The sequence below is a fragment of the Vipera berus genome, assembly GCF_964194415.1.
Source record: "Vipera berus genome assembly, chromosome: 1".
Classification (NCBI taxonomy): Eukaryota; Metazoa; Chordata; class Lepidosauria; order Squamata; family Viperidae; genus Vipera; species Vipera berus.
The window spans coordinates 7,371,498-7,387,818 of NC_138202.1; the positions used below are offsets into that span (position 1 = coordinate 7,371,498).

The following is a 16,321-nucleotide window of genomic DNA, read 5'->3' on the forward strand; positions in this document are numbered from 1 at the left end:
TGCAATAAAGAATCAGTTTTGTATAGTTGACGTCTGGCTTACCTGGAAGGGCGGATAATTGAAGACAAACTTTCAAACCTTTCCACAGTTTAGTACAGGCAGTCCTCGACTTACAACAATTCATATTAGTGACCGTTCAAAGTTACAACGGCACTGAAAAAGGGAGCTAGGACCGTTTTTCACACTCACCAGCGCTGCAGCATCCCTCGCGGTCAGGTGATCAAAATTCAGAGGCTTGGCAATTGACTCGTATTTAGGACGGTCACAGAAGGTTTTGCAACTTTCCAACGAGCAAAGTCAACGGGGAAGCCAGTTTCACTTAACAGCGTGTTACTGATTGAACAACTCCAGTGATTCGCTTAACAACGGTGGCAAGAAAGGCCGTAAAATGGGGCCACAATCGCATAACAAATTGTCTCGCTTAGCCATGGAAATTGTGGGCTCAGTTGTGTGGTCGTAAAACTTTTTTTTGTTTGCAGTTATTATTTTTTTTAAAAAAAACTGCCCAAAAGATGAAACTGTCTTTTCTTTTTAATTCCTCCCTTCCTTCCTTTCTTCTTCCTTCCTTCCTTCTTTCTCTCTTTCCCTTTTTTTCTTCCTTCCTTCCCTTTCCTTTCTCTCCCTTCCTTCCTTCTTCCTTTTTTTCTTTCTTCTTCCTTCCTTCCTTCCTTTCTTCCTCCCTTCCTTCCTTCCCTTTCTTTCTCTCCCTTCCTTTCTTTCTTCTTCCTTCCTTCCTTCTTTCTCTTTCCCTTTTTTTCTTCCTTCCTTCCCTTCCCTTTCTTTCTCTCCCTTCCTTCCTTTCTTCTTCCTTTTTTCTTTCTCCTTCCTTCCTTCCTTCCTTCCTTCCTTCCTTCCTTCCTTCCTTCCTTCCTTCCTTCCTTCCTTCCTTCCTTCCTTCCTTCCTTCCTTCCTTCCTTCCTTCTTGATTGTATATGCCGCCCATTTTGCCAAGACCTGACTTGTCAAGAGATCTAGTTTTTGGTATTACTGTCCAAGGACTTCACGCTAATTGTGCTCCTGTGTGAGTTTCTTTCTACAGAAACATTGGTGTGCTATCCTTCTCGTGGTTTTGACCTTAGCAGCCATGATGGCTGGCACAGTCTTCCTTTTTGGAAGGACAGTCAGCAACGAATCAGGTAATTTGATCTGTGTGTTTGGTGGGGGCGGGGGGGGGGTAGTATGTCTACTTTTTAACACACCCAACTTGGCTAGGAAAAGTTTGAACAGTTAGTGCAGAGTTTCTCAACCGTCTCAACTTTAAGAGGTCTGAACTTCAACTCCCAGAATCCCCCAGCCAGCCATGGCCTTTGAACTTCATAAATTCACATGCAGGAACCTTCTTGGGTGAGCATCAAATAGGATTAGTCCAGGGGTCTTCAAGCTTGGCCCTTTTATGACTTGTGGACTTCAACTCCCAGAATTCCTCAGCCAGGCGTGCGCCTGGCTGAGGAATTCTGGGAGTTGAAGTCCCCAAGTCATAAAAGGGCCAAGCTTGAAGACCCCTGGACTAGACTGACTTTCTAGCAGTCAGTATGTAAGTATAGTACATTTATCTCCCCTCGCAAGGTGGAAGTTATAGAAAACATTGCACATGGGGGCCTAATCTACCGTATATACAGATAGTCCTCAACTTACAACAATTTAGTGACTATTTGAAGTTACGACACTGAAAAAAGCGACTTATATCTGGTCTTCACATTTACATCGCAGCATCCCCATGCAGACCCCTTGATCAAAATTCAGACGCTTGGCAACTGGCTCCTATTTATGACGATTCCATTATCCCGGGGAGACGTGATCCCCTTTTGCGACCTTCTGACTAGCAAAGTCAACGGGGGAAACCAGATCCACTTAACAACTGGGTGACTAATTTAACTGCAGCGATTCACTTAATCACTTTGGCCAGAAAGGTCATAAAACGGGGCAAAACGTAGCAACTGTCTCACTTAGTGGACATAAATTTTGGGTTCAATTGTGGTCCTAAGCCAAGGACAACATGTACTACTAAAATTCTCGTGTCTGTAACCTTTAACTGGACGAAACAGTGCATTGCAGGAGAACTATTCTTGAACCAAGGAATCTCAAACGGGCTAAGGTATAGAATGCACCCCAGATCGGGGACCCCCAACTCCTGTAAGATTATAACTGTGAGAGGGATCTCGGAGTCCTAGTGGACAATCCCTTACATAGGAGCCAGCCGTGTGCTGCAGCTGCCAAAAAAGCCAACACAGTACTAGGCTGCATTAACAGAGGGATAGAATCAAGATCACTTGAAGTGTTAATACCACTTTACAAGGCCTTGGTAAGGCCACACTTGGAATACCCCATCCGGTTTTGGTCGCCACGATGTGAAAAAGATGTTGAGACTCTAGAACGGGTACAGAGAAGAGCAACAAAGATGATCAGGGGACTGGAGGCTAAAACATATAGGGAACGGTTGCAGGAATTGGGAATGTCCAGTTTAATGAAGAGAAGGACGAGTGGGGACATGATAGCAGCCTTCCAATATCTCAGGGGCTGCCCCAAAGAAGAGGCAGTCAAGCTATTCTCCAAAGCACCTAAAGGCAGGACAAGAAGCAACGGATGAAAACTAATCAAGGAGAGAAGCGACCTAGAACTTAGGAGGAATTTCCTGACACTTGGAACAATTAACCCGTGGAACTACCTGCCTCCAGAAGCGATGAATGCTCCAACACTAGAAGTCTTTAAGAAGAGACTGGACAGCCATTTGTCTGAAATGGTATATAGGGTTTCCTGCCTGAGCAGGGGGTTGGACTAGATGACCTCCAAGGTCCCTTCCAACTTTATTATTATGTACTGGAATTTGTTAAATTTGTGGTCACTTCAAGCTGGCAGAAAATCAAAAGTTGCTCTATTGTCCGCTGCTTTTTTGGCCTTTGATTACAGGAAGTCCTCGACCTAATGACAATTTGAGCCCGGAATTTCTGTGGCCAAGCGAGAAGTTTGTCAAATGAGTTCGGTCCCCTTTTACGACTTTTCTCGCCCCATGTGTTAAGCGAAAGCACTGCCGTTGCCAAATTAGTAACCCGCTTGTTAAGTGAACTCGGCTTCCGCCTTGACTGCGCTTGTCAGAACTCTAAAAGATGGTCACACGATCCTGGGTTGCTCCAAACGTCATAAATATGAACCAGTTATCAAGCCTCCAAATGTAAATCGCCTGAGCGTGGCGATGCTGCGATGGTCGTTAAGTGTGAAAAATGGTCCTAGGTCACTGTTTTCCAGTGCTGCTGTAACTTCGGTCACTAAATTGAATGAATGAATGAATGAATGAATGAATGAATAAATAAATAAATAAATAAATAAATAAATAAATAAATAAATAAATAAATAAATGAACTGTTGTAAGCTGAGGACTCCGTTACTCTTGTTTCTGCTTAGGCAAGGAAACCATCTCTGAGACTATGAGGCCGGGGGTTGGACTAGAAGACCTCCGAGGTCCCTTCCAACTACATTATGTTCTGTGATTCCTAGCAGATGCAAACGTCCCCAGGATCTCTCGCAAGGCAGCAGCTGTTGAACATCAGGGGAAGAAACAACAGACTTCCTTTAACTGGGAAGAGGAGATTTCTATCGAAACGCACCGGAAGAGGCCGCGCTCTGGCCCTGTGGAGCTTTGCTAAGCTTCGGAGAAGCCGCATCTGCCCCAAGGCACGCTTGTGGTTGCAGCACGGGTAACCCCAGCATCCCGCAATCCATCACACTGAAGGGCATGGAAAAAATATGGAGATTTGCTTACTGATACGACCCCTCTAATTTTCCTTGTCTCCCTTTCCTTTTTTTGCTTTTCTCTTTTTAAAAAAATGACTGATTTTAAAAAATAACCATTTTAGAAAATTGCTTTGGATGCCTGTCTTTGGATTGAAAGAGGTTGAGTTGGGGGTAACATGACGCGGGATCACCTCTGTGGGGACCCCAATTATTCGTGAGATAGAGGTTCATAGATGATAATATATAATATAATATATAATATAATTCTCAGCCACTCACCCTGTGTGAACACCAAGTGAGAGCTGTATTGAAGGCTGTGAATCCCAGCAAAGCCGCAGACCCAGATGGGGTGCTGGGGATAGTGGTCAGGAATTGTGCCGATCAATTAGCAGGGGTCCTGACAAGGATTTTTAACATCTCCTTGCAAACGGCATGTGTACCATCATGCTTGAAGGCAGCTACCATTGTCCCAGTCCCCAAGAAAACTGCAGAGTGCCTGAATGACTACAGACCTATTGCATTAACGTCTGTAGTCATGAAATGCTTCGAAAGATTGGTTCTCCAACATCTTAGGACATGCCTCCCACTGGACTTTGATAAACATCAATTTGCCTACAGGGGAAATAGGTCGACAGACGATACCATAGCTACTGCTTTACACTCTGTAGCAAGTCATCTCGAGAAGCCTGGAAGTTACGTCAGGATGCTTTTTGTTGACTACAGCTCGGCTTTCAACACCATTTTGCCGAGCATTCTCATCGAGAAGCTGACTGACTTGAAATTCTCCCCCGCCCTCTGCGATTGGATTCAAGACTTTCTTAGGGATCAGTTACAAACAGTGAGGGTCGGCTCTGCTTTGTCCACCCTCCTGAAGCTTTGCACCGGCACGCCACAGGGCTGTGTGCTTAGCCCCTACCTGTACTCTTTATACACTTATGATTGTGTATCATCTGACCCATCCACTGCGATAATCAAGTTCGCAGATGATGCAACTGTGATGGGTCTTATTACAGGTGGGGATGAGACAGCATATAGGGCAGAGGTACAAAAACTATCCATATGGTGTAGTAACAACAACTTGCACCTAAACATCGGCAAGACGAAAGAGATGGTGTTAGACTTCCGGAGAAAAAAGGAGGAACCTGCCCCACTTTACATCGGAGAGAACTGTGTAGAGAGAGTTTCCTCCTTTAAATTTCTGGGAGTCTACCTCTGTGAAGATCTGACCTGGAAAGTTAACACAACCCAGGTGGCTAGAAAGGCCCAACAGAGGCTTCACTTTCTTAGGGTCTTGCGGAAGAACAGGGTAGAACAACGGCTAATGACCCTCTTTTACCAGTCTACTATAGAGAGCGTCCTCTCGTATGGTATTGTGGTCTGGTATGCTGGTCTGACAGCCGCGGATAGGAAAGTATTACAGAGGGTAGTGAGCACAGCACAAGACATTGTGGGATGTTCCCTGACACCACTGGATGACCTCGCCAGGGCTTGTTGCCTTGGAAGAGTGAGGAAGATTCTCAGGGATGACTCACACCCTGGACAGTATCTCTTTACTCTCCTACCATCCGGTAGGAGATACAGGAATATAGCCAGCCGTACCAACAGGCTGAAAAATAGCTTTTATCCATGGCCTGTTAGGCTTTTAAATGGGACATAATCTTATGCAGAATTGACTTGGGAGGCCGGTGTGTGGTGTAGTTGGTTCACATAGTGTGATGGGATGGAGGGTTTGTTGTCACTGTGTGTTGGGGGGAGAGAGCACGGGGGGGGGGGGAGGCTCAGCTAATCTCAATGTACACATGTTGTACTTTGACAATAAAGGTTTATTATTATCTCTCTCTCTCTCTCTCTCTCTCTCTCTCTCTCTATATATATATATATATATATATATATATATATATATATAGAGAGAGAGAGAGAGAGAGAGAGATGATATCAGTGATGGCGAATCTTTTAGAAACCGAGTGCCCAAACTGCAACCCAAAACCCACTTATGTATCGTCAGGTGCCGGGTGGGTGTGGCCCATTGGGTGGGTGTGGCCAATTGGATGGGCGTGGCTACAGTGGTAACGGCTGACTGGGTGGGGCTAAAAAAGTTCATTCAATCAACTCCAACTTTCCCCGCAAGAACTTGAAATTGATTGATTGATTGAACCTTTTTTTTTGTACATGGCGGTGGAGGCCTAAAGCGAAAAGGTTTTATAAAACCCAGCTGAAGGCCTAAGGCTGGGGCGAGGGCGCGCGTGCCCAGAGGGCTCTGCATGCCACCTGTGGCACGTGTGCCATAGGTTTGCCACCACGGATATATATGATATATAGATATAGATGATATAGATGTTGATAGATATATAGTAGATAATATACATAAATGATAGGTGATTGATAAAAGATAATATAGATGATATAAGGATAAGATGATTGCTTGTATAAACAGGAAAAGAATCAAAATCACGTGATGTATTAGTACCGCTTTATAAAGCCTTAGTAAGGCCAAACTTGGAATACTGCAACCAATTTTGGTCAGCACGTTACAAAAAAGATGTTGAGACTTTGGAAAAAGTACAGAGAAGAGCAACTAAGATGATTAAAGGCCTGGAGACTGAAACATACGAAGAACTAAAACATATGAAGATTTGGGAATGGCCAGTCTAGAGAAAGGAAGGACTGGGGAATGGGGGGGGGCTTATAGCAGTATTCCAGTATTTGAGAGGCAGCCACAAAGAGGAGAGGGTCAATTTATTTTCCAAAGCACCAGAAGGCAGGACAAGAAACAATGGATGGAAACTAATCAAGGAGAGAAGCAACCTGGAGTTAAGGAGAAACCTCCTAACAGTGAGGACAATTAACCAGTGGAACAGCTTGCCACCAGAGGTCGTGGGTGCTTCATCACTCGAGGCTTTTAAGAAGAGATTGGACAGCCACTTGTCTGAAATGATATAGGGACTCCTGCTTGAGCAGGGGGCTGGACTAGATGATCTCCAAGGTCCCTTCCAGCTCTATTCTGATTATGATTAGATATAGATATATAGATGATAGACATAGATAGATGCAGAGATGATGATAACAAATAAAATAGATTAAATAGATTAGAGAGAGAGAGAGAGAGAGCTATGGAATTCTGGGAACTGAAGTTCACCCATCTTAACTTGACTAAGGTTAAAATACACTGCTTAGGGCAGGAATCTAAGGTAAGACATCCGCCAGAGATGGTTGATTGGTTTTTATTTGAACCTGGCCAACAAAGGAGACCAGCTCCTGGGTTCCATTTTGTTTATAGGTTAGGAAATTTTCCTAACATTCAAGCAGAATTGACTTCTTCCATCTCCTGCATTCTGGATTGTGAGTGTGGCAGTCTTGAAGGTCTGTGTGACCTCCATTCGGATATCCGAGGACTATCGTCTTTGCATATCATGGTCATCATCTCTCAAGGCTAAACCTGCTCTTGGTGAGCCACTTCTAATTCCATAACCATGATCCTGGACTTCTCTTAAATCCTTCTCAAGGTGGGTGTCCACCACGGGCCACCCCTTTGGTGACCACCGAACCCACCTCAAAGCCAACCGCTGATTCCTACCTCCCTGTTCCCAAACCCATAACCTGAATCGTTCGGCAACTTCTCAGATCCTCAAAGAAAAGGAGTAACGGCCTGTTTTCGCAAACCCACACCTTCCAACTTTAATTTGGTAACGCGGCCAAGAGACGGGGCCCAACTGCTTTATGCCGACCTCGAACCGGCTTTGCCAAGTACAGAAATCAAGAGTCAGAACAGTCCGAGGGAAAAGGAGGCTGTCCTTTGGCTCTTTTATAACCCTAATTCTAAACAGGGTTACTTTCTGCAAAGCTGGACGGCAAGAGATATTTCGACTGGACGGCAAGAGAACGCAAAGCGGCTCCAGCTGACTTCACTTCACAAGCTCCTTGACGTATTTCCATCCTTGGTTTGTGTATTCGCAGCTCTTGGTGGGGGCGATGGAAAGTGCACTTATGACAGTACGGACCCCTGCGGGGAAAAAAGGATAACCAAAGTGAGAGGAATCAACTACGGTGTTTCCCTGAAAGTAAGGCCTACACCAACAATAAGCCCTAGCTTGATTTTGGGAGGTGGGACTGACGTAAGCCCTATCCCCAAAATAAGCCCTAGTTTTGGGGCGAAGCACAGGCCTAAAAATCAAGCTAGGGCAGGGGTATGGGTGTGGAGCTGCACCCCGCACCCGCTTACCGTTGCAGCCAGGCCTCTCCTTGCTGGCCTACTTTTTCTTCTGAGGCCTCTTCCGCAGCCGGGCTGCATTTCTCAGTCACAGGGCTTTCTGGAAGGCCTGTGCACCAAAGAAACCGAGCTATGGCTTCAATCCATAGCTCGGTACTCGGCTGCTTAGGCCTTCTGGAAAGGCCTGGCTTCAAAATGCAGGCCCGAGTGCAGCTGCAGAACTTTGGTCCCAGAAGAAGTGGACCGGATGGGTAGGGCTGTTGGTGCAGGAGGTGAGGTAAGGCCTACCCCCAAAATAAGACCTGATGCCTCTTTTGGAGGCCCCCCCCCCAAAAAAATAGACCCGGTCTTATTTTCGGGGAAACATGGTCTCCGCTCGTGAGCTCGTGATTTGCTTTGCTTTGATGCTTAAGAAGGGTAGGATACAGAGCGAAGGAAAAGAATAAAATAGAAATGCATTTATAACTGCTGTAACGAAGATCAGAAGCCTTTGTCCCAAAGTTGCTTTTTCAAAAGGCAACTTGTTTTTCCTTGAAGACGTTTCACTTCTCCTCCAAGAAGCTTCTTCAGCTCTGAGAGATAAGCCTCCAACTGGCCTCAATGACGCTCAGGGAGAGTGTTAACCACCGGGTGACTGCAAGGCATATAAATCCTTCCATTCCTCACCATTCAGTCAGAACTGAAGAAGCTTCTGGGAGGAGAAGTGAAACGTCTTCAAGGAAAAACAAAGCAAGTCCATTTGCCTTTTGAAAAAGCAACTTTGGGACAATCATGACCCGGATAACTAAGAATCTCCAGAGACAATTAGAAGCGTTTCCTTTTCCTTCCTTTCCATTCTATTTACTTCCCTTTCCTTCCCCTTTTCCTCTTTCCTTCCTTCAGATGTAGGGACAGGAATTCAGACGAAGGAAAAGAAATCAGACCTGGGTCGATGGAGAGCTTTGAACCAGCCAGGCAGCCTCGTCTCCAGAAAAAGAACTCCCTTGAGCACTGCCCGCTGAACTTTTATTCACCTCCAACATTACAAAAAACTCCATCCCTCTCATACAACATAGCATACATAGATAATTGGATACCTAATAAGGATTACTCAGGTGCCTATGAGATCACACAAAAACAAGGTACCAAAAGAGCCTTGGTACCAAAAGAGCCTTGGTGGCGCAGTGGGCTAATGCCTCCTTAAGTAACACCAGCTGCCTGCAATTAGTGCAGGTTCGAGTCCCACCAGGCTCAAGGTTGACTCAGCCTTCCATCCTTCCGAGGTAGGTAAAATGAGGACCCAGATTGTTGGGGGCAATTAAGCTGACTTTGTAATAATGCCGCTTGGGGTGTGTATGAAAGCCCTAACAAGCAGGCATATACATAGAATGAAGGCTACTGCTAAGCTTGTAAGCCGCCCTGAGTCTTCGGAGAAGGGCGGGATATAAATGGAATTAAAATTAAAAAAAAAAGATGTATGTGAAGGCTTTATCATAGCGTTTCCCAAACCTCCCACATGCCAGCCCTCCTGTGAGCCAGGAGAGTGTGCTCTCACTGAAACCAACAGGGAGACTCACTAGGGGGGGTCTGGAAAGGCTGAAGGGTGAGAAACCAAATTCTTGGGAAACCAAATTCTGGCCGTTCCCACACCTATCATCTAGTTCAGGGGTCTTCAAACTTGGCCCTTTTATGATTTGTGAACTTCAACTCCCAGAATTCCTCAGCCAGGCACACTGGCTGAGGAATTCTGGGAGTTGAAGTTCACAAATCATAAAAGGGCCAAGTTTGAAGACCCCTGATCTAGTTACTTCCTTTCCTTTCTTCCTTCTCTCCCTCCCTCCTTCCTTCTTCCCCTCTCCTTTTCTCCCCCCTCCCTTCCTTTTCCATTTACTCATCATTTTTCTTTACTTTTTTCACTTTCTTTCTTTTCTGTATGTTGATTTGATGTTGTAAAACCAGTTTTTAAAAAATATTTTTGACTTTGTAAAAAACTTTATTTATTAATCATAATGCATGACTGCGGCAACAGTCCTAAGTGTGAAAAACGGCCAAGAAATCATTTTTTTTTCCGTTGCTGTTGTAACTTCGAATAGGTACCAAATGAACGGTTGTTGTGTCAAGGAGTACCTATATATATCGAGATATATATTATTTAGATTCAGAAATTATATTATATATTGTTGCTGTTATTACATGAAGGTTTGGCATTTATATCTTTACATTTTTAGTTCTGTTATCTTTCTTTTGTTAATCTAAAACAGGTGTGTGTGTGTACACACAGATATATACACACACATATACATATACATACACACACACATACACACACTGGTATTGAAGAGAGTTGGAAGTAATTTTTATTATTTATTTTTATTATTTTCGGCCTCTCTTTCTTTTTTTTTAATGTCACGTTTTAAACTTCCCCTACTGTTCCCCTCCTCCAGCCTGAAAGTTTCTATTTTAACCTTTTTATTTTTTTGCAATGAAATAAAATTCTTTTTTAAAAAAGTAACATGTCAAGAGTTAGAGGCCGTCACATTTGGTAGTTGCTTGCTGGCCTCACACCAGACAAGGTGAATTAACAGCAGTGCGGATGTGCGACCACACAACCTCACACGCTGTTTTCTAGCCATGCTTTTTAATACGGTCCACACACGGCTTTCCCACCTTCAGAAAAACCCATTTAACACCCCCTGCCATACCCTGGTTAACGCACACACACACACCGTACCTGAGTTCCAGGCATTGCAGAGAGAAATTTCAGTTTTTGGGACCTCTGGCAGCTACAGAAAGGAAAGAGGGAAAACATATTGAGACATTTGCCGGAAAAGGGTTAAGTCTGAGCTAAAAGAACGTGGGAGAAGCAACACACCAGATTCCATGACAGGCAATCCTCAAGAGTTACCGACGTAACGGAGCCGGCCCATTCCACTCCATAACCCGAGGATTCGCAAGAGCGAATCGCGTATCTTGAACGTGATTGGTCCCTACTTTCGCCCAGGCGTCCGCTAATCGAATGCGCGGTTTGCTAAAGGCACAGGAGGTAGCTCAGGGTGGGGAAATCCATGGGGGGCAGGGTGGGTGGGTGGGGGGTGGGCTAGTGATGGAACAGGCCTCCATGGTCTCCACAACCCACTGAGACACCTCAGGCTTCCCCACTCCAATCTTGCCTTGCCAGGATCTGCCTCCTCCTCTCTGCCACGGTTTCTTTGCCTTTGAGGAAGATCAGGGCGATTTCCCTTCCAGCACACCAGGTTGTTGTTGTTATTATGTTGGAAGGGGCCTTGGAGGTCATCTAGTCCAACCCCCCACTCAGGCAGGAAACCCTATACCATTTCAGACAAATGGCTGTCCAGTCTCTTCTTAAAAACTTCCAGTGTTGGAGCATTCACCACTTCTGGAGGCAGGTCGTTCCACTGGTTAGTTGTTCTAACTGTCAGGAGGTTTCTCCTTAGTTCTAGGTTGCTTCTCTCCTTGGTTAGTTTCCATCCGTTGCTTCTCGTCCTGCTTTCAGGCGCTTTGGAGAATAGCTTGACTGCCTCTTCTTTGGGGCAGCCCCTGAGATATTGGAAGGCTGCTATCATGTCCCCCCTCACCGTTCTCTTCGTTAAACTAAGGTAAGGTAAAGTAAGGTAAAGGTTCCCCCGCACATGCGCGCTAGTCGTTTCCGACTCTAGGGGCCGGTGCTCATCTCCGTTTCAAAGCCGAAGAGTCAGCGCTTGTCCGAGGACGTCTCCGTGGTCATGTGGCTGGCATGACTAGACGCCAAAGGCGCATGGAACGCCGTTACCTTCCCACCGTAGAGGTCCCTATTTTTCTACTTGCGTTTTTTACATGCTTTCGAACTGCTAGGTTGGCAGAAGCTGGGACGAGTAACAGGCGCTCATTCACCATCTGATCGACAAGCTCAGCGTCCTAACCCACTGAGCTACAACTAGACATACCTAATTCCAGCAACCGTTCCTTGTATGTTTTAACCTCCAGTCCCCTGATCATCTTTGTTGCTCTTCTCTGCACTCTTTCTAGAGTCTCAACCTCTTTGTTACATCTGGATGCAGACTTCAGATACCCATTCTCTGAGAAAGCGGATGGGTGCCCGAATACAGTAACAATAACAATAACAGAGTTGGAAGGGGCCTTTGAGGTTTTCTAGTCCAGGGGTCCCCAACCCCTGTTCCGTGGGCCGGTACCCTGACTGTGGGCATGCCAGCAACTGATCTGCACAAACAAGCAAAGTCCCATCCGTGAGATGCAGGCAGCACACAAAACCACGCAGCCTCCAGTCCGTGGCAAAATCTCTCTCCACGGAACCGGTCCCCGGTGCCCAAAAGTTTGGGGACCTGTGTTCTAGTCCAACCCCCTGAAGTCACACAAGATCACAGCCCCCAGAAGCTTTTGCTCTCGGCGCAAAAAGCGTTTGCAAGCTGACTCTACTGTCCCTCACAAGGCAAAGAGACCGCGGCAAAGAGGAGACACCGATCTTTGCAAGGTGAGTCCGGCGTGGCAGGATGGGAGGGGGAAGCAGTTGTGTGTGCGGGGGGTGGGGGGTGGAAATAGGGTGAATGTTGCACACCCTCTGCGGTTGTTTGTAAGGGCGAACCACTGCCACGGGGATGCAACATTCATAATTTCGGGACTTGGTTGCAAACACTAGGGGGTGCTTATCCCATAACTCCAAACGGACGCTAAGTGAGCTGTCGTAACTCGGGGATTACCTGGAGTTATGCTGCAGCCATGCTAAAATACAGGCCTGTTGCCAAAGCGCACAAAGACTGATCCTGCGACTCTGGGGACGCTGCAGCTGTCATTTAAGTGTGAGAACTGGTCCTAAGTCACTTTTTTTCAACGCCGTTGTAACTTTGAACGGTTACTAAATCGTACCCGTCGTAAGTCGATCAGCAGCGCTCTCCCCCCCCCCCCCCCAGCCAAAGTCTGTCCAGGATCTGTGTCAGGCCAGAAGATGATCCGACGGGATGCTCTGGGCTCACCTGCCAGCCGAAATACTTTGTCCATTCTTCCACAGCTGGAGGAACAGCTGCTTTGGCTTTATGGAGGGCGTGGGCCCCTTTATCGCTGCTACCCAGCAGCCCCTGGGAGTAAACCAGGTAGAGGGCACCGCCAGCCAGTCCTGCTTTGGCCACCCACCTGCGCGAGAAAAGAAACAGGGTCCTTTGGAAGTACCTTCCTTCAGGGAGTACGAGCAATGAGGAGACGGCCCCCAGCTGCCCCCAAGACCCCCCCATCCACAGCTGCCCCAAGACCCCCCCATCCAAAGCTGCCCCAAGGCCCCCCTATCCACAGCTGCCCCCAAGACCCCCCCCATCCAAAGCTGCCCCCTCAAGACCCCCCCATCCACAGCTGCCCCCAAGACCCCCCATCCACAGCTGCCCCCAAGACCCCCCATCCAAAGCTGCCCCCAAGGCCCCCCTATCCACAGCTGCCCCCTCAAGACCCCCCCATCCACAGCTGCCCCCTCAAGACCCCCCATCCACAGCTGCCCCCAAGACCCCCCCATCCACAGCTGCCCCCTCAAGACCCCCCCCAAGGCCCCCCCATCCACAGCTGCCCCAAGACCCCCCCATCCAAAGCTGCCCCAAGGCCCCCCTATCCACAGCTGCCCCCAAGACCCCCCCCATCCAAAGCTGCCCCCTCAAGACCCCCCCATCCACAGCTGCCCCCAAGACCCCCCATCCACAGCTGCCCCCAAGACCCCCCATCCAAAGCTGCCCCCAAGGCCCCCCTATCCACAGCTGCCCCCTCAAGACCCCCCCATCCACAGCTGCCCCCTCAAGACCCCCCATCCACAGCTGCCCCCAAGACCCCCCCATCCACAGCTGCCCCCTCAAGACCCCCCCATCCACAGCTGCCCCCAAGACCCCCCATCCACAGCTGCCCCCAAGACCCCCCATCCAAAGCTGCCCCCAAGGCCCCCCTATCCACAGCTGCCCCCTCAAGACCCCCCCATCCACAGCTGCCCCCTCAAGACCCCCCATCCACAGCTGCCCCCAAGACCCCCCCATCCACAGCTGCCCCCTCAAGACCCCCCCCAAGGCTCCCCCTCCACAGCTGCGGAAGGGCTGAACCTTTTCATATGACAGGAGGAAATGACCTTGTAAAGAGAAAGTGGGCCGAAATTCAACAGGGAAAGCTCTCCCTGCCTGCAAATGCAGCCCAATCTGTTGGATTCTTCGCCCAACCCAACCGCCGGCTCTTCCTCGGCCATGATGAAAACTGCATTAAGAGCGAGCAAATCAAACCAGGAGCCTAAACACCTAATCCAGGGGTAGGCAACCTCGGCTCTTTGATGACTCATGGACTTCAACTCCCAGAATTCCTGAGTCAGCTATGCTGACTCAGGAATTCTGGGAGTTGAAGTCCATGAGTCATCAAAGAGCCGAGGTTGCCTACCCCTGACCTAATCTCAATCTCAACCACGCAAGCGGTGCAGACTTCAACTCCCAGAATTCCCCAGCCAACACGTGCTGGCTAGGGAATTCTGGGAGTTGAAGTCCACACATCTTACAGTGGCCCTGGTTGAGAAACACTGACCTAACGGAGAGCCATACAGGTCCCCTTCCACTTAACAATTCGTTTAGTGACCGTTCAAAGTTACAACAGCCCTGGGAAAAGCAACTGACAAGACAGTCCCGCGATCGAAATTTGGACGCAGGGCAACTGGGTTCATATTTATGACGGTTGCTGTGTCCTGGGGTCACGCGATTCCCCTCTGGCGACCTTCTGACGAGCAAAAGCCAAGCCAGATTCACTTAAGGACCGTGTCCCCAACTTAGGCACGGCCGCGTTTCACTTAACCACCGCAGCACAACGTTTCCCTGAACAAACGTTTCGCTTGGCCACAAAAACGTTGGGCTCCGTCGTGGTCCTAAATCGAGGACTACCCGTAACTGGCTAGGTAGAATTGAATGGGCAAAGGGAGACAAGGCAATTTTGCAAAACGTTTTGCATAACCGGTTTCCCCGCCCCCCCCCACCCCTCAAAGTTCTGCCTATGCAAGGGGTCTTCATGTCGTGAGAATCCCTTGCAATCCCGTGTATTTTTTGTTGTCCACATAAAACGAATCTGCAACCTCTGCAAAAAAAATAGTTGTGACATGGGATGATGGGGCGGGGGGGGGGAAGCTGGAGGAAGGGGCTCAGCTGAACTAAGGATCCGAAGCTGGGGAGGGAAGGGGGGGTCCCATCTCTTGACTTTTCCCCTCCGAGCCCCCCCCCCATTAGCCTTCTCTGCCGTTACAAAACCATTTTAAGCCCGCCCGACTCACTTGAATGCGCGCGGCGCCATGACGGAGCGATGCCTCTTCCAAGGGCAGCCCTGCGCCCGACCGCGCCGTTTCCTGCCAGGGACCGCCCCCTCTCGCGGGACCTTTCGGGAATTGTAGGCTGAATGGGGAGGCGGATGACGCGACGGCTGCCGGGGCAACGCTGTCGATTGCCAGCGCCTCGCCTCCCCAACCAGCCGCCCGGGAGCGCAGTCCTTCCAAACTCTGTATTGTTTGCTCTTTAAGGCAGGGGTCTTCAAACTTGGCCCTTTGATGACTTGTGGACTTCAATTCCCAGAATTCCTCAGCCAGCATGCCTGGCTGAGGAATTCTGGGAGTTGAAGTCCACAAGTCATAAAAGGGCCAAGTTTGAAGACCCCCCTGCTTTAAGGAATGCAGCTTGGTTCATACCGCGCCCTAAACCTAGGTTGGGTCGGTGGGGGGTTTAACGAGTCGTGGGAACCCTGCCTTGTCTTAGCGTCGGTGAGCTAGCTAGACTCTCGGTTGAAACCATGATAGGCACGTTTAGTTTGCTGGCCAGGTTAGAACATGCAAAGTTTAGTTCCGTTAAACTAGTAACATTTTGAACCCTTTAAACATCTTTTCAACGCTGTCACTGTCTCCTAATTCGGCTTTCCACCTTAGTGAAGCGTGCTGACTGCCATTCAGCAGCAGAGGTCAAAAAAGTCAAGATGGTGGCCTCAATGCCCTCCTCTTTTTACATACGGCCAAAAAGCCAAGGTGGTAGACACCGCCTGCAATCAAAGACCCACCTTTTTTACAAGCATTGCGACATAAAATAAGGGTGGGACTTCAGTTGCATGCTCGTGGCCGCCATCTTGACTTTTTTGACCCACACGTAGGCTTCTTTGTTGTATCTGACTGACTGGAGCCCCGTTGAATGGGCCATGACGTCAACCAGGTCTTGCCATCATTGTACCAGTGATATAAATCAGGATTTTTCAACCTCGGCAATTTTAAGACGGGTGGATTTCAACTCCCAGAATTCCCCAGCAATATAATCTTTTTCTTTCTACAACTGTCTGAAGTAGATAAACCCCCATGAACTTTCATCTAAAACAGTGTTTTTAAAAATGATGGTGGGCTCGTAACAGATCTTTTGTTTC

General features: G+C 48.1%; 2 protein-coding genes across 2 annotated transcripts in view; one reads left to right on the plus strand and one right to left on the minus strand.

The window, feature by feature from the left end:
• Positions 1-8,876, plus strand: part of LOC308664095 (disintegrin and metalloproteinase domain-containing protein 10-like) — a 27,203-nt gene extending 18,327 nt beyond the window's left edge. The window contains exons 12-14 of the mRNA XM_081321093.1: positions 1,040-1,136; positions 3,493-3,669; positions 8,819-8,876. Coding sequence (XP_081177219.1) covers positions 1,040-1,136; positions 3,493-3,641 — 246 coding nt within the window. The 3' untranslated portion in view covers positions 3,642-3,669; positions 8,819-8,876. The remainder of the gene's footprint in view (positions 1-1,039; positions 1,137-3,492; positions 3,670-8,818) is intronic.
• On the minus strand, positions 7,183-15,217 carry MICOS13 (mitochondrial contact site and cristae organizing system subunit 13; the record flags this gene model as incomplete). Its single annotated transcript, XM_081314949.1, has 4 exons — positions 7,183-7,729; positions 10,647-10,698; positions 12,904-13,096; positions 15,198-15,217. The coding sequence occupies 4 exons, from the start codon at positions 15,215-15,217 to the stop codon at positions 7,632-7,634; spliced, it is 363 nt and encodes a 120-aa protein (XP_081171075.1). The 3' UTR covers positions 7,183-7,631.
• Between the last annotated feature and the right edge of the window lie 1,104 nt (positions 15,218-16,321).